The 20,208-nt window shown below is 46.8% G+C and overlaps 1 protein-coding gene across 1 annotated transcript in view; it reads left to right on the top strand.

Annotated features, from left to right (window-relative positions):
* Positions 1 to 20,208, top strand: part of LOC115119075 (ubiquitin-like modifier-activating enzyme 6) — a 75,496-nt gene that overhangs the window by 20,800 nt on the left and 34,488 nt on the right. The window contains 5 exon segments of the mRNA XM_065003426.1: positions 3,594 to 3,674; positions 3,877 to 3,954; positions 4,529 to 4,710; positions 4,914 to 5,019; positions 5,919 to 6,032. Coding sequence (XP_064859498.1) covers positions 3,594 to 3,674; positions 3,877 to 3,954; positions 4,529 to 4,710; positions 4,914 to 5,019; positions 5,919 to 6,032 — 561 coding nt within the window.

Raw genomic sequence — 20,208 nt, 5'->3', positions numbered from 1 at the left:
TGTTACAACCCACGCTGTTACACCCCACGCTGTTACAACCCACACTGTTACAACCCACGCTGTTACACCCCACGCTGTTACAACCCACACTGTGACAACCCACGCTGTTACAACCCACGCTGTTACACCCCACGCTGTTACAACCCACACTGTGACAACCCACGCTGTTACAACCCACGCTGTTACAACCCACTCTGTGACAACCCACACTGTTACAACCCACACTGTTACAACCCACGCTGTTACAACCCACACTATAACAACCCACACTGTTACAACCCACACTGTTACAACCCACGCTGTTACAACCCACGCTGTTACAACCCACTCTGTTACAACCCACACTATAACAACCCACGCTGTTACAACCCACGCTGTTACAACCCACGCTGTTACAACCCACACTTTAACAACCCACCCTGTTACAACCCACACTGTTACAACCCACGCTGTTACAACCCACGCTGTCACAACCCACTACTGTCACAACCCACACTGCCACAACCCACACTGCCACAACCCACACTGTCACAACCCACACTGTCACAACCCACGCTGGTACAGCCAACGGGTTTACAACCCACACTGTCAAAACCCACGCTGGCACAACCCACGCTGGCACAACCCACGCTGGCACAACCCACGCTGGCACAACCCACGCTGGCACAACCCACACTGTCAAAACCCACACTGTTAAAACCCACACTGTGACAACCCACGCTGTTACAACCCACACTATAACAACCCACCCTGTTACAACCCACACTGTTACAACCCACACTGTTACAACCCACGCTGTTACAACCCACGCTGTTACAACCCACACTGTCACAACCCACACTGTCACAACCCACACTGTCACAACCCACACTGTCACAACCCACACTGCACAACCCACACTGTCACAACCCACTACTGTCACAACCCACACTGTTACAACCCACACTGTCACAACCCACACTGTCACAACCCACACTGTCACAACCCACACTGTTACAACCCATACTGTCACAACCCACACTGTCACAACCCACGCTGGTACAGCCAACGGGTTTACAACCCACACTGTCAAAACCCACGCTGGCACAACCCACGCTGGCACAACCCACGCTGGCACAACCCACACTGGCACAACCCACGCTGGCAGAACCCACACTGTCAAAACCCACACTGTTAAAACCCACACTGTGACAACCCACATGTATCAGTACCCACACTGTCAAAACCCACACTGTCAAAACCCACACTGTGACAACCCACGCTGTTACAACCCACACTATAACAACCCACCCTGTTACAACCCACACTGTTACAACCCACACTGTTACAACCCACGCTGTTACAACCCACACTGTTACAACCCACACTGTTACAGCCCACACTGTTACAACCCACACTGTTACAGCCCACACTGTTACAACCCACACTGTTACAACCCACGCTGTTACAACCCACACTGTTACAACCCACGCTGTCACAACCCACGCTGTTACAACCCACACTGTCACAACCCACACTGTCACAACCCACACTGTCACAACCCACGCTGTCACAACCCACGCTGTCACAACCCACGCTGGCACAACCCACACCACGCTGTCACAACCCACACCACGCTGTCACAACCCACGCTGTTACAACCCACACTGTTACAACCCACACTGTCACAACCCACACTGTCACAACCCACACTGTTACAACCCACACTGTCACAACCCACTACTGTCACAACCCACACTGTCACAACCCACACTGTTACAACCCACACTGTCACAACCCACACTGTTACAACCCACACTGTCACAACCCACACTGTCACAACCCACACTGTTACAACCCACGCTGGTACAGCCAACGGGTTTACAACCCACACTGTCAAAACCCACGCTGGCACAACCCACGCTGTTACAACCCACACTGTCACAACCCACACTGTCACAACCCACACTGTTACAACCCACACTGTCACAACCCACTACTGTCACAACCCACACTGTTACAACCCACACTGTTACAACCCACACTGTTACAGCCCACACTGTTACAGCCCACACTGTTACAACCCACACTGTCACAACCCACACTGTTACAACCCACGCTGTTACAACCCACGCTGTTACAACCCACACTGTTACAACCCACGCTGTCACAACCCACACTGTCACAACCCACGCTGTCACAACCCACACTGTTACAACCCACACTGTCACAACCCACTACTGTCACAACCCACACTGTCACAACCCACACTGTCACAACCCACTACTGTCACAACCCACACTGTTACAACCCACACTGTCACAACCCACACTGTCACAACCCACACTGTTACAACCCACACTGTCACAACCCACACTGTCACAACCCACACTGTTACAACCCACGCTGGTACAGCCAACGGGTTTACAACCCACACTGTCAAAACCCACGCTGGCACAACCCACGATGGCACAACCCACACTGTCAAAACCCACACTGTTAAAACCCACACTGTGACAACCCACATGTATCAGTACCCACACTGTCAAAACCCACACTGTCAAAACCCACACTGTGACAACCCACGCTGTTACAACCCACACTATAACAACCCACCCTGTTACAACCCACACTGTTACAGCCCACACTGTTACAACCCACACTGTTACAACCCACACTGTTACAACCCACGCTGTTACAACCCACGCTGTTACAACCCACACTGTTACAACCCACACTGTTACAACCCACACTGTTACAACCCACGCTGTTACAACCCACACTGTTACAACCCACGCTGTTACAACCCACACTGTCACAACCCACACTGTCACAACCCACGCTGTCACAACCCACGCTGGCACAACCCACGCTGGCACAACCCACACTGTCACAACCCACACTGTCACAACCCACACTGTTACAACCCACGCTGGTACAGCCAACGGGTTTACAACCCACACTGTCAAAACCCACGCTGGCACAACCCACGCTGGCACAACCCACGCTGGCACAACCCACGCTGGCACAACCCACACTGGCACAACCCACGCTGGCACAACCCACACTGTCAAAACCCACACTGTGACAACCCACGCTGTTACAACCCACGCTGTTAAAACCCACACTGTGACAACCCACACTGTTACAACCCACTCTGTTACAACCCACACTGTGACAACCCACATGTATCAGTACCCACACTGTTAAAACCCACACTGTGACAACCCACGCTGTGACAACCCACGCTGTGACAACCCACGCTGTGACAACCCACGCTGTGACAACCCACGCTGTTACAACCCACGCTGTTACAACCCACGCTGTTAAAACCCACACTGTGACAACCCACACTGTTACAACCCACACTGTGACAACCCACATGTATCAGTACCCACACTAATACAGGGGTCCCCAAACCTTGCCTTGCCTTTGACCCAAGGTTTGAACATGTGACCATCTGAAAACAAGGAAGTTGGGACTGATGGTCTGTCCCAAATCAGTGGGTCAGTCTTTGGACAGTTTACCTGAAGGAAGGAAGGAAGGAAGGATGGTTTGAAGGGACTGATGGGGTAGTTGATGACAGAGTGCTGTGGGGGTGGTGTCTTCTCCAGGTGGGCTGTGGAGCCATTGGCTGTGAGATGCTCAAGAACTTTGCCCTGCTGGGAGTGGGATTGGCCAAGAGCTCAGGAGAGGTAGGGATTGGTTGGTTGATTTAGTTTATTACCTGTTCTCTTCTGTGGTCGCCACGTGTGCCTGACAGACTGATTAGTTCATTGATTGGTAAAGTCATTAGTTAAGGTGTGTGTTTGATTTGATTGATTGATTGATTGATTGATTGATTGATTGATTGATTGATTGATTGATTGATTGATTGATTGATTACCTATTCCCCAGGTGTGTGTGACGGACCCAGACCTGATAGAGAAGTCCAACCTCAACAGACAGTTCCTCTTCAGATCTCAGCACATACAGGTCAGACACACACACACACACACACACGGAGACCGTCTTTTATTAATCATCATCATCCCTTATAAGTTTTGTCCACAACTTGTCTGACCCTCCCTCCCTCCCTCCCTCCCTCCCTCCCTCCCTCCCTCCCCTCCCCCCCTCCCTCCCCTGCCTCCCTCCCTGCCTCCCTCTCTCTGTTCCTCCCTCCCTCCCTCCCTGCCTCCATCTGCCTCCCTCCCTCCTTCTCCCTCCCTCCCTCCCTCCCTCCCTCCCTCCCTCCCTCCCTCCCTCCCTCCCCCCCTCTGCCTCTCTCCCTCCCTCTGCCTCCCTCCCTCCCTACCTACCTGCCTCCCTCCCTCCCTCCCTCCCTCTGCCTCTCTCCCTCCCCTCCCTCCCTACCTCCCTCCCTCCCTCCCTCCCTCCCTCTCTCCCTCCCTCCCTCCTCCCTCCTGTCTCTCCCTACCTCCCTCCCTCTGCCTCCCTCTCTCTCCTCTCTGTCTCTCTCTCTCTCTCTCTCTCTCTCTCTCTCTCTCTCTCTCTCTCTCTCTCTCTCTCTCTCTCTCTCTCTCTCTCTCTCTCTCCCTCCCTCCATCAGAAACCCAAGAGCACCACAGCAGCCGTAGCGACCTTGGAGATCAACCCAGAGATGCAGGTAGACGCTCACCTCAACAAGGTGTGTCCTGCCACCGAGGGGGTCTACAACGACCTGTTCTACTCCCGCCTACACCTGGTTGTCACGGCGCTGGACAATGTAGAGGCTCGCAGATACGTCGACAGGTGAGGGGGGGTTGTTATGGTGACAGTGAATAGTTGTGGTGTGTTGGTATATTGTTGTTGCGGACTCACGTGACTGTACCTCAGGGGTAAATCCTGAATTGAGGGGAGGAAGGGGATAAAATGGGATTATTAATCAACACTAATTGATCACGCTGAATGCTCTGCCCCTCTCTCTCTCTCTGTGATTTGGTTCTCCCAAACAGCCGCAGTGTATCCAATCAGAAGGCTCTTCTGGATTCCGGTACCATGGGAACCAAAGGACACACGGAGATCATCGTGCCCAACCTGACCGAGTCGTACAACAGCCATGTACGTTCTGTCTGTCCGCCTGCCCGTCTGTCCGTCTGCCCGTCTGCCTGTCTCTGTCTGTCTTTCTCTGTGTGTCTGTCTGCCTGCCCGCCTGCCCGTCTCTGTCTGTCTTTCTCTGTGTGTCTGTCTGTCTGTCTGCCTGTCTCTGTCTGCCTGCCTGCCCGTCTCTGTCTGCCTGTCTGTCTGCCTGTCTGTCTGTCTGTCTTTCTCTGTGTGTTTGTCTGTCTGCCTCTCTGCCTGTCTGTCTGCCTCTCTGCCTGTCTGTCTGCCTCTCTGTCTGTCTCTCTCGTCGTACCAGCCATGTATAACCAGATGCCTGTCTGTCTGCCTGCCCGCCTGCCTGTCTCTGTCTGTCTGCCTGTCTCTGTCTGTCTGCCTGTCTCTGTCTGTCTTTCTCTGTGTGTCTGTCTGTCTGCCTGTCTGTCTCTGTGTGTCTCTGTCTGTCTGCCTCTCTGTCTGTCTCTCTCTGTCTGTATCTCTGTCTCCCTGCCTGTCTGTCTCTCTCTCTCTCTCTCTCTCTCTCTCTCTCTCTCTCTCCCTTTCTTTCTCTCTCTCTTTCTCTCTTTCTCTCTCTCTGTGTATAACCAGTGTCTCTGTGTATAACCAGTGTCTCTGTGTATAACCAGTGTGTCTCTGTGTATAGCCAGTGTATCTCTGTGTATAACCAGTGTCTCTGTGTATAACCAGTGTGTCTGTGTATAACCAGTGTGTCTGTGTATAACCAGTGTGTCTCTGTGTATAACCAGTGTGTCTCTGTGTATAACCAGTGTGTCTCTGTGTATAACCAGTGTGTCTCTGTGTATAACCAGTGTCTCTGTGTATAACCAGTGTGTCTCTGTGTATAACCAGTGTGTCTCTGTGTATTGTATATATAACCAGTGTGTCTCTGGTATAACCAGTGTATCTCTGTGTACCCACCAGAAGAGGAGATTCCATTCTGTATAACCAGTGTGTCCCCAGTGAAGTCTTTCCCTGCTGTCATAGAACACACCATCCAATGGGCAAGGGACAAGGTGATAGGACTAATCTAACTGGTTGTCATAGAACACACCATCCAATGGGCAATGGACAAGGTGATAGGACTAATCTAACTGGTTGTCATAGAACACACCATCCAATGGGCAAGGGACAAGGTGATAGGACTAATCTAACTGGTTGTTATAGAACACACCATCCAATGGGCAAGGGACAAGGTGATAGGACTAATCTAATTGGTTGTTATAGAACACACCCATCCAATGGGCAAGGTGATAGGACTAATCTAACTGGTTATTATAGAACACACCATCCAATGGGCAAGGGACAAGGTGATAGGACTAATCTAATTGGTTGTTATAGAACACACCATCCAATGGGCAAGGGACAAGGTGATAGGACTAATCTAATTGGTTGTCATAGAACACACCATCCAATGGGCAAGGGACAAGGTGATAGGACTAATCTAATTGGTTGTTATAGAACACACCATCCAATGGGCAAGGGACAAGGTGATAGGACTAATCTAATTGGTTGTTATAGAACACACCATCCAATGGGCAAGGGACAAGGTGATAGGACTAATCTAATTGGTTGTTATAGAACACACCCATCCATTGGGCAAGGTGATAGGACTAATCTAATTGGTTGTCATAGAACACACCATCCAATGGGCAAGGGACAAGGTGATAGGACTAATCTAACTGGTTATTATAGAACACACCATCCAATGGGCAAGGGACAAGGTGATAGGACTAATCTAACTGGTTGTTATAGAACACACCATCCAAGGGACAAGGTGATAGGACTAATCTAATTGGTTGTTATAGAACACACCATCCAATGGGCAAGGGACAAGGTGATAGGACTAATCTAATTGGTTGTTATAGAACACACCCATCCAAGGGACAAGGTGATAGGACTAATCTAATTGGTTGTTATAGAACACACCCATCCAAGGGACAAGGTGATAGGACTAATCTAATTGGTTGTTATAGAACACACCATCCAATGGGCAAGGGACAAGGTGATAGGACTAATCTAATTGGTTGTTATAGAACACACCATCCAATGGGCAAGGGACAAGGTGATAGGACTAATCTAATTGGTTGTTATAGAACACACCATCCAATGGGCAAGGGAATGGGCAAGGGACAAGGTGATAGGACTAATCTAATTGGTTGTCATAGAACACACCATCCAATGGGCAAGGGACAAGGTGATAGGACTAATCTAATTGGTTGTCATAGAACACACCATCCAATGGGCAAGGGACAAGGTGATAGGACTAATCTAATTGGTTGTTATAGAACACACCATCCAATGGGCAAGGGACAAGGTGATAGGACTAATCTAACTGGTTGTTATAGAACACACCATCCAATGGGCAAGGGACAAGGTGATAGGACTAATCTAACTGGTTGTTATAGAACACACCATAAGGGACAAGGTGATAGGACTAATCTGGTTTGTTATAGAACACACCATCAATGGGCAAGGGACAAGGTGGACTAATCTAATTGGTTGTTACTAAGGGACAAGGTGATAGGACTAATCTAATTGGTTGTTATAGAACACACCATCCAATGGGCAAGGGACAAGGTGATAGGACTAATCTAATTGGTTGTTATAGAACACACCATCCAATGGGAAGGGACAAGGTGATAGGACTAATCTAATTGGTTGTTATAGAACACACCATCCAATGGGCAAGGGACAAGGTGATAGGACTAATCTAATTGGTTGTTATAGAACACACCATCCAATGGGCAAGGTTGACAAGGTGATAGGACTAATCTAATTGGTTGTTATAGAACACACCACCATCCAATGGGCAACCATCCAATGGGACAAGGTGATAGGACTAATCTAATTGGTTGTTATAGAACACACCATCCAATGGGACAAGGTGATAGGACTAATCTAATTGGTTGTTATAGAACACACCATCCAATGGGACAAGGTGATAGGACTAATCTAATTGGTTGTTATAGAACACACCATCCAATGGGCAAGGGACAAGGTGATAGGACTAATCTAATTGGTTGTTATAGAACACACCATCCAATGGGCAAGGGACAAGGTGATAGGACTAATCTAATTGGTTGTCATAGAACACACCATCCAATGGGCAAGGGACAAGGTGATAGGACTAATCTAATTGGTTGTCATAGAACACACCATCCAATGGGCAAGGGACAAGGTGATAGGACTAATCTAATTGGTTGTTATAGAACACACCATCCAATGGGCAAGGGACAAGGTGATAGGACTAATCTAACTGGTTGTTATAGAACACACCATCCAATGGGCAAGGGACAAGGTGATAGGACTAATCTAACTGGTTGTTATAGAACACACCATCCAAGGGACAAGGTGATAGGACTAATCTAATTGGTTGTTATAGAACACACCATCCAATGGGCAAGGGACAAGGTGATAGGACTAATCTAATTGGTTGTTATAGAACACACCCATCCAAGGGACAAGGTGATAGGACTAATCTAATTGGTTGTTATAGAACACACCATCCAAGGGACAAGGTGATAGGACTAATCTAATTGGTTGTTATAGAACACACCATCCAATGGGCAAGGGACAAGGTGATAGGACTAATCTAATTGGTTGTTATAGAACACACCATCCAATGGGCAAGAGACAAGGTGATAGGACTAATCTAATTGGTTGTTATAGAACACACCATCCAATGGGACAAGGTGATAGGACTAATCTAATTGGTTGTTATAGAACACGCCCATCCAATGGGCAAGGGACAAGGTGATAGGACTAATCTAATTGGTTGTTATAGAACACACCATCCAATGGGCAAGGGACAAGGTGATAGGACTAATCTAATTGGTTGTTATAGAACACACCATCCAATGGGCAAGGGACAAGGTGATAGGACTAATCTAATTGGTTGTTATAGAACACACCATCCAATGGGACAAGGTGATAGGACTAATCTAATTGGTTGTTATAGAACACACCATCCAATGGGACAAGGTGATAGGACTAATCTAATTGGTTGTTATAGAACACACCCATCCAAGGGACAAGGTGATAGGACTAATCTAATTGGTTGTTATAGAACACACCATCCAATGGGCAAGGGACAAGGTGATAGGACTAATCTAATTGGTTGTCATAGAACACACCATCCAATGGGCAAGGGACAAGGTGATAGGACTAATCTAATTGGTTGTCATAGAACACACCATCCAATGGACAAGGGACAACCATCCAATGGTGATAGGACTAATCTAACTGGTTGTTATAGAACACACCATCAATGGGCAAGGGACAAGGTGATAGGACTAATCTAATTGGTTATTATAGAACACACCATCCAATGGGACAAGGTGATAGGACTAATCTAATTGGTTGTTATAGAACACACCATCCAATGGGCAAGGGACAAGGTGATAGGACTAATCTAATTGGTTGTTATAGAACACACCATCCAATGGGACAAGGTGATAGGACTAATCTAATTGGTTGTTATAGAACACACCCATCCAAGGGACAAGGTGATAGGACTAATCTAACTGGTTGTTATAGAACACACCATCCAATGGGCAAGGGACAAGGTGATAGGACTAATCTAATTGGTTGTTATAGAACACACCATCCAATGGGCAAGGGACAAGGTGATAGGACTAATCTAATTGGTTGTTATAGAACACACCATCCAATGGGACAAGGTGATAGGACTAATCTAACTGGTTGTTATAGAACACACCATCCAATGGGACAAGGTGATAGGACTAATCTAACTGGTTGTTATAGAACACACCATCCAATGGGCAAGGGACAAGGTGATAGGACTAATCTAACTGGTTGTTATAGAACACACCATCCAATGGGACAAGGTGATAGGACTAATCTAACTGGTTGTTATAGAACACACCATCCAATGGGACAAGGTGATAGGACTAATCTAATTGGTTGTTATAGAACACACCATCCAATGGGCAAGGGACAAGGTGATAGGACTAATCTAATTGGTTGTTATAGAACACACCATCCAATGGGCAAGGGACAAGGTGATAGGACTAATCTAATTGGTTGTTATAGAACACACCATCCAATGGGCAGGGACAAGGTGATAGGACTAATCTAATTGGTTGTTATAGAACACACCATCCAAGGGACAAGGGACAAGGTGATAGGACTAATCTAATTGGTTGTTATAGAACACACCATCCAATGGGCAAGGGACAAGGTGATAGGACTAATCTAATTGGTTGTTATAGAACACACCATCCAATGGGACAAGGTGATAGGACTAATCTAATTGGTTGTTATAGAACACACCATCCAATGGGCAAGGGACAAGGTGATAGGACTAATCTAATTGGTTGTTATAGAACACACCATCCAATGGGACAAGGGATAGGACTAATCTAATGGTTGTTATAGGGGCAAGGGACACTAATCTAATTGGTTGTTATAGAACACAAATGGGCAAGGGACAAGGTGATAGGACTAATCTAATTGGTTGTTATAGAACACACCATCAATGGGCAAGGGACAAGGTGATAGGACTAATCTAATTGGTTGTTATAGAACACACCATCCAATGGGCAAGGGATAGGACTAATCTAATGATAGGACTAATCTAATTGGTTGTTATAGAACACACCATCCAATGGGACAAGGTGATAGGACTAATCTAATTGGTTGTTATAGAACACACCATCCAATGGGCAAGGGACAAGGTGATAGGACTAATCTAATTGGTTGTTATAGAACACACCATCCAATGGGACAAGGTGATAGGACTAATCTAATTGGTTGTTATAGAACACACCATCCAATGGGCAAGGGACAAGGTGATAGGACTAATCTAATTGGTTGTTATAGAACACACCATCCAATGGACAAGGGACAAGGTGATAGGTTGTTAATCTAAGGTTGGTTGTTATAGAACACACCATCCAATGGGCCAATGGGACTAAGGTTGTTATAGACACACCATCCAATGTGATAGGACTAATCTAATTGGGACTAATGTTGGTTGTTATAGAACACACCATCCAATGGGCAAGGGACAAGGTGATAGGACTAATCTAATTGGTTGTTATAGAACACACCATCCAATGGGCACAAGGTGATAGGACTAATCTAATTGGTTGTTATAGAACACACCATCCAATGGGACAAGGTGATAGGACTAATCTAACTGGTTGTTATAGAACACACCATCCAATGATAGGACTAATCTAATTGGTTGTTATAGAACACACCAGGTGATAGGACTAATCTAACTGGTTATTATAGAACACACCATCCAATGGGCAAGGGACAAGGTGATAGGACTAATCTAATTGGTTGTTATAGAACACACCATCCAAGGGACAAGGTGATAGGACTAATCTAATTGGTTGTTATAGAACACACCATCCAATGGGCAAGGGACAAGGTGATAGGACTAATCTAACTGGTTGTTATAGAACACACCATCCAATGGGCAAGGGACAAGGTGATAGGACTAATCTAATTGGTTGTTATAGAACACACACCATCCAATGGGTTATAGAACACACCCATCCAAGGGACAAGGTGATAGGACTAATCTAATTGGTTGTTATAGAACACACCATCCAAGGGACAAGGTGATAGGACTAATCTAATTGGTTGTTATAGAACACACCATCCAATGGGCAAGGGACAAGGTGATAGGACTAATCTAATTGGTTGTTATAGAACACACCATCCAATGGGCAAGAGACAAGGTGATAGGACTAATCTAATTGGTTGTTATAGAACACACCATCCAATGGGACAAGGTGATAGGACTAATCTAATTGGTTGTTATAGAACACGCCCATCCAATGGGCAAGGGACAAGGTGATAGGACTAATCTAATTGGTTGTTATAGAACACCATCCAATGGGCAAGGGACAAGGTGATAGGACTAATCTAATTGGTTGTTATAGAACACACCATCCAATGGGCAAGGGACAAGGTGATAGGACTAATCTAATTGGTTGTTATAGAACACACCATCCAATGGGACAAGGTGATAGGACTAATCTAATTGGTTGTTATAGAACACACCATCCAATGGGACAAGGTGATAGGACTAATCTAATTGGTTGTTATAGAACACACCCATCCAAGGGACAAGGTGATAGGACTAATCTAATTGGTTGTTATAGAACACGCCCATCCAATGGGCAAGGGACAAGGTGATAGGACTAATCTAATTGGTTGTCATAGAACACACCATCCAATGGGCAAGGGACAAGGTGATAGGACTAATCTAATTGGTTGTCATAGAACACACCATCCAATGGACAAGGGACAAGGATAGGACTAATCTAACTGGTTGTTATAGAACACACCATCCAATGGGCAAGGGACAAGGTGATAGGACTAATCTAATTGGTTATTATAGAACACACCATCCAATGGGCAAGGTGATAGGACTAATCTAATTGGTTATTATAGAACACACCATCCAATGGGCAAGGGACAAGGTGATAGGACTAATCTAATTGGTTGTTATAGAACACACCATCCAATGGGACAAGGTGATAGGACTAATCTAATTGGTTGTTATAGAACACACCCATCCAAGGGACAAGGTGATAGGACTAATCTAACTGGTTGTTATAGAACACACCATCCAATGGGCACGAGACAAGGTGATAGGACTAATCTAACTGGTTGTTATAGAACACACCATCCAATGGGCAAGGGACAAGGTGATAGGACTAATCTAATTGGTTGTTATAGAACACGCCCATCCAAGGGACAAGGTGATAGGACTAATCTAACTGGTTGTTATAGAACACACCATCCAAGGGACAAGGTGATAGGACTAATCTAATTGGTTGTTATAGAACACACCATCCAATGGGCAAGGGACAAGGTGATAGGACTAATCTAACTGGTTATTATAGAACACACCATCCAATGGGCAAGGGACAAGGTGATAGGACTAATCTAATTGGTTGTTATAGAACACACCCATCCAATGAGACAAGGTGATAGGACTAATCTAATTGGTTGTTATAGAACACACCCATCCAAGGGACAAGGGACAAGGTGATAGGACTAATCTAATTGGTTGTTATAGAACACACCATCCAATGGGCAAGGGACAAGGTGATAGGACTAATCTAATTGGTTGTTATAGAACACACCATCCAATGGGCAAGGGACAAGGTGATAGGACTAATCTAATTGGTTGTTATAGAACACACCATCCAATGGGCAAGGGACAAGGTGATAGGACTAATCTAATTGGTTGTTATAGAACACACCCATCCAATGAGACAAGGTGATAGGACTAATCTAACTATGTTCCATTCTAAAATATGGAGGGTTGTAGAATATGTTGAGTACAACACCCTGAACACAGCTTCTACCCCCGAGCCATAAGACTGCTGAACAATTATTTAAATAGCCACCCGGTCTATTTACACATGTTTGTACACTGCTGATACTCGCTGTTTATTATCACTAACCCGTACCCCTACCTACATGTACAAATTACCTCGACTAACCTGTACCCCCGCACATTGATTCGGTACCTGTACCCCCTGCTATTCGCTGTTTATTATCTATGCATAGTCACTTTCCCCCTACCTACATGTACATATTACCTCCACTAACCCAGACTCTGTACCGGTACCCCCTGTATATAGCCTCCACATTGACTCTGTACCGGTACCCCCTGTATATAGCCTCCACATTGACTCGGTACCGGTACCCCCTGTATATAGCCTCCACATTGACTCTGTACCGGTACCCCCTGTATATAGCCTCCATATTGACTCTGTACCGGTACCCCCTGTATATAGCCTCCACATTGACTCTGTACCGGTACCCCCTGTATATAGCCTCCACATTGACTCTGTACCGTAATACCCTGTATATAGCCTCCATATTGACTCTGTACCGGTACCCCCTGTATATAACCTCCATATTGACTCTGTACCGGTACCCCCTGTATATAACCTCCATATTGACTCTGTACCGGTACCCCCTGTATATAGCCTCCACATTGACTCTGTACCGGTACCCCCTGTATATAGCCTCCACATTGACTCTGTACCGGTACCCCCTGTATATAGCCTCCACATTGACTCTGTACCGGTACCCCCTGTATATAGCCTCCACATTGACTCTGTACCGGTACCCCCTGTATATAGCCTCCACATTGACTCTGTACCGGTACCCCCTGTATATAGCCTCCACATTGACTCTGTACCGGTACCCCCTGTATATAGCCTCCACATTGACTCTGTACCGGTACCCCCTGTATATAGCCTCCACATTGACTCTGTACCGGTACCCCCTGTATATAGCCTCCATATTGACTCTGTACCGGTACCCCCTGTATATAGCCTCCACATTGACTCTGTACCGGTAGCCCCTGTATATAGCCTCCACATTGACTCTGTACCGGTACCCCCTGTATATAACCTCCACATTGACTCTGTACCGGTACCCCCTGTATATAGCCTCCACATTGACTCTGTACCGGTACCCCCTGTATATAGCCTCCACATTGACTCTGTACCGGTACCCCCTGTATATAGCCTCCACATTGACTCTGTACCATAATACCCTGTATATAGCCTCCACATTGACTCTGTACCGGTACCCCCTGTATATAGTCTCCACATTGACTCTGTACCGGTACCCCCTGTATATAACCTCCACATTGACTCTGTACCGGTACCCCCTGTATATAACCTCCACATTGACTCTGTACCGGTACCCCCTGTATATATCCTCCACATTACCTCTGTACCGTAATACCCTGTATATAGCCTCCACATTGACTCGGTACCGGTACCCCCTGTATATAGCCTCCACATTGACTCTGTACCGGTACCCCCTGTATATAGCCTCCACATTGACTCTGTACCGGTACCCCCTGTATATAGCCTCCACATTGACTCTGTACCGGTACCCCCTGTATATAGCCTCCACATTGACTCTGTACAGGTACCCCCTGTATATAGCCTCCACATTGACTCTGTACCGGTACCCCCTGTATATAGTCTCCACATTGACTCTGTACCGGTACCCCCTGTATATAACCTCCACATTGACTCTGTACCGGTACCCCCTGTATATAACCTCCATATTGACTCTGTACCGGTACCCCCTGTATATAGCCTCCACATTGACTCTGTACCGGTACCCCCTGTATATAGCCTCCACATTGACTCTGTACCGTAATACCCTGTATATAGCCTCCATATTGACTCTGTACCGGTACCCCCTGTATATAACCTCCATATTGACTCTGTACCGGTACCCCCTGTATATAACCTCCATATTGACTCTGTACCGGTACCCCCTGTATATAGCCTCCACATTGACTCTGTACCGGTACCCCCTGTATATAGCCTCCACATTGACTCTGTACCGGTACCCCCTGTATATAGCCTCCACATTGACTCTGTACCGGTACCCCCTGTATATAGCCTCCACATTGACTCTGTACCGGTACCCCTGTATATAGCCTCCACATTGACTCTGTACCGGTACCCCCTGTATATAGCCTCCACATTGACTCTGTACCGGTACCCCCTGTATATAGCCTCCACATTGACTCTGTACGGTACCCCCTGTATATAGCCTCCACATTGACTCTGTACCGGTACCCCCTGTATATAGCCTCCATATTGACTCTGTACCGGTACCCCCTGTATATAGCCTCCACATTGACTCTGTACCGGTAGCCCCTGTATATAGCCTCCACATTGACTCTGTACCGGTACCCCCTGTATATAACCTCCACATTGACTCTGTACTGGTACCCCCTGTATATAGCCTCCACATTGACTCTGTACCGGTACCCCTGTATATAGCCTCCACATTGACTCTGTACCGGTACCCCCTGTATATAGCCTCCACATTGACTCTGTACCGGTACCCCCTGTATATAGCCTCCACATTGACTCTGTACCAGTACCCCCTGTATATAGCCTCCACATTGACTCTGTACCGGTACCCCCTGTATATAGCCTCCACATTGACTCTGTACCGTAATACCCTGTATATAGCCTCCACATTGACTCTGTACCGTAATACCCTGTATATAGTCTCCACATTGACTCTGTACCGGTACCCCCTGTATATAACCTCCACATTGACTCTGTACTGGTACCCCCTGTATATAGCCTCCACACTGACTCTGTACTGGTACACCCTGTATATAACCTCCACATTGACTCTGTACCGTAATACCCTGTATATAGCCTCCACATTGACTCTGTACCGGTACCCCCTGTATATAGCCTCCACATTGACTCTGTACCGGTACCCCCTGTATATAACCTCCACATTGACTCTGTACCAGTACCCCCTGTATATAACCTCCACATTGACTCTGTACCGGTACCCCCTGTATATAGCCTCCACATTGACTCTGTACCGGTACCCCCTGTATATAGCCTCCACATTGACTCTGTACCGGTACCCCCTGTATATAGCCTCCACATTGACTCTGTACCGTAATACCCTGTATATAGCCTCCATATTGACTCTGTACCGGTACCCCCTGTATATAGCCTCCACATTGACTCTGTACCAGTACCCCCTGTATATAGCCTCCACATTGACTCTGTACCGTAATACCCTGTATATAGCCTCCACATTGACTCTGTACCGTAATACCCTGTATATAGCCTCCACATTGACTCTGTACCGGTACCCCCTGTATATAGTCTCCACATTGACTCTGTACCGTAATACCCTGTATATAGCCTCCATATTGACTCTGTACCGGTACCCCCTGTATATAGCCTCCACATTGACTCTGTACCAGTACCCCCTGTATATAGCCTCCACATTGACTCTGTACCGTAATACCCTGTGTATAGTCTCCACATTGACTCTGTACCGTAACCCCCTGTATATAGCCTCCACATTGACTCTGGACCACTACCACCTGTATATAGCCTCTACATTGACTCTGTACCGTAATACCCTGTATATAGCCTCCACATTGACTCTGTACCGTAATACCCTGTATATAGCCTCCACATTGACTCTGTACCGGTACCCCCTGTATATAGCCTCCACATTGACTCTGTACCGGTACCCCCTGTATATAGCCTCCACATTGACTCTGTACCGGTACCCCCTGTATATAACCTCCACATTGACTCTGTACCGGTACCCCCTGTATATAGCCTCCACATTGACTCTGTACCGGTACCCCCTGTATATAACCTCCACATTGACTCTGTACCGGTACCCCCTGTATATAACCTCCACATTGACTCTGTACTGGTACCCCCTGTATATAGCCTCCACATTGACTCTGTACCGTAATACCCTGTATATAGCCTCCACATTGACTCTGTACCGTAATACCCTGTATATAGCCTCCACATTGACTCGGTACCGGTACCCCCTGTATATAGCCTCCACATTGACTCTGTACTGGTACCCCCTGTATATAGCCTCCACATTGACTCGGTACCGGTACCCCCTGTATATAGCCTCCACATTGACTCTGTACCGGTACCCCCTGTATATAGCCTCCACATTGACTCTGTACTGGTACCCCCTGTATATAGTCTCCACATTGACTCGGTACCGGTACCCCCTGTATATAGCCTCCACATTGACTCTGTACTGGTACCCCCTGTATATAGCCTCCACATTGACTCGGTACCGGTACCCCCTGTATATAGCCTCCACATTGACTCTGTACCGGTACCCCCTGTATATAGCCTCCACATTGACTCTGTACTGGTACCCCCTGTATATAGCCTCCACATTGACTCTGTACCGTAATACCCTGTATATAGCCTCCACATTGACTCGGTACCGGTACCCCCTGTATATAGCCTCCACATTGACTCTGTACCGGTACCCCCTGTATATAGCCTCCACATTGACTCTGTACCGGTACCCCCTGTATATAGCCTCCACATTGACTCTGTACCGTAATACCCTGTATATAGCCTCCACATTGACTCTGTACCGGTACCCCCTGTATATAGCCTCCACATTGACTCTGTACCAGTACCCCCTGTATATAGCCTCCACATTGACTCTGTACCAGTACCCCCTGTATATAGCCTCCACATTGACTCTGTACCAGTACCCCCTGTATATAGCCTCCACATTGACTCTGTACCGGTACCCCCTGTATATAGCCTCCACATTGACTCTGTACCGGTACCCCCTGTATATAGCCTCCACATTGACTCTGTACCAGTACCCCCTGTATATAGCCTCCACATTGACTCTGTACCGTAACACCCTGTATATAGCCTCCACATTGACTCTGTACCGGTACCCCCTGTATATAGCCTCCACATTGACTCTGTACCAGTACCCCCTGTATATAGCCTCCACATTGACTCTGTACCGTAACACCCTGTATATAGCCTCCACATTGACTCTGTACCGGTACCCCCTGTATATAGCCTCCACATTGACTCTGTACCAGTACCCCCTGTATATAGCCTCCACATTGACTCTGTACCGTAACACCCTGTATATAGCCTCCACATTGACTCTGTACCGGTACCCCCTGTATATAGCCTCCACATTGACTCTGTACCGGTACCCCCTGTATATAGCCTCCACATTGACTCTGTACCAGTACCCCCTGTATATAGCCTCCACATTGACTCTGTACCGTAATACCCTGTATATAACCTCCACATTGACTCTGTACCGTAATACCCTGTATATAGCCTCCACATTGACTCTGTACCGTAACACCCTGTATATAGCCTCCACATTGACTCTGTACCGTAACACCCTGTATATAGCCTCCACATTGACTCTGTACCAATACCCTGTATATAGCCTCCACATTGACTCTGTACCGTAATACCCTGTATATAGCCTCCACATTGACTCTGTACCGTAACACCCTGTATATAGCCTCCACATTGACTCTGGACCTAACACCTGTATATAGCCTCCACATTGACTCTGTACCGTAATACCCTGTATATAGCCTCCACATTGACTCTGTACCGTAACACCCTGTATATAGCCTCCACATTGACTCTGTACCGTAATACCCTGTATATAGCCTCCACATTGACTCTGTACCGTAATACCCTGTATATAGCCTCCACATTGACTCTGTACCGTAACACCCTGTATATAGCCTCCACATTGACTCTGTACCGTACCCCCCTGTATATAGCCTCCACATTGACTCTGTACCGTAATACCCTGTATATAGCCTCCTGTATATAGCCTCCCCCTGTATATAGCCTCCTGACTATATAGCCTCCTGTATATAGCCTCCTGTGACTCTGTAGCCTCCTGTATATAGCCTCCTTGACTATATAGCCTCCTGTATATAGCCTCCTGTATATAGCCCCCTGTATATAGCCTCCTGTATATAGCCTCCACATTGACTCTGTACCGTAATACCCTGTATATAACCTCCACATTGACTCTGTACTGTTACCACCTGTATATAGCCTCCACATTGACTCTGTACCGTAACACCCTGTATATAGCCTCCACATTGACTCTGTACTGTAACACCCTGTATATAGCCTCCACATTGACTCTGTACCGGTACCCCCTGTATATAGCCTCCACATTGACTCTGTACCAGTACCCCCTGTATATAGCCTCCACATTGACTCTGTACCGTAATACCCTGTATATAACCTCCACATTGACTCTGTACCGTAATACCCTGTATATAGCCTCCACATTGACTCTGTACCGTAACACCCTGTATATAGCCTCCACATTGACTCTGTACCGTAACACCCTGTATATAGCCTCCACATTGACTCTGTACCGTAATACCCTGTATATAGCCTCCACATTGACTCTGTACCGTAATACCCTGTATATAGCCTCCACATTGACTCTGTACCGTAACACCCTGTATATAGCCTCCACATTGACTCTGTACCGTAACACCCTGTATATAGCCTCCACATTGACTCTGTACCGTAACACCCTGTATATAGCCTCCACATTGACTCTGTACCGTAATACCCTGTATATAGCCTCCACATTGACTCTGTACCGTAATACCCTGTATATAGCCTCCTGTATATAGCCTCCTGTATATAGCCTCCTGTATATAGCCTCCTGTATATAGCCTCCTGTATATAGCCTCCTGTATATAGCCTCCTGTATATAGCCTCCTGTATATAGCCTCCTGTATATAGCCTCCTGTATATAGCCCCCTGTATATAGCCCCCTGTATATAGCCTCCTGTATATAGCCTCCACATTGACT

The sequence above is a fragment of the Oncorhynchus nerka genome, linkage group LG18, assembly GCF_034236695.1.
Source record: "Oncorhynchus nerka isolate Pitt River linkage group LG18, Oner_Uvic_2.0, whole genome shotgun sequence".
Classification (NCBI taxonomy): Eukaryota; Metazoa; Chordata; class Actinopteri; order Salmoniformes; family Salmonidae; genus Oncorhynchus; species Oncorhynchus nerka.
This window is presented reverse-complemented; position numbering and strand designations above follow the sequence as displayed.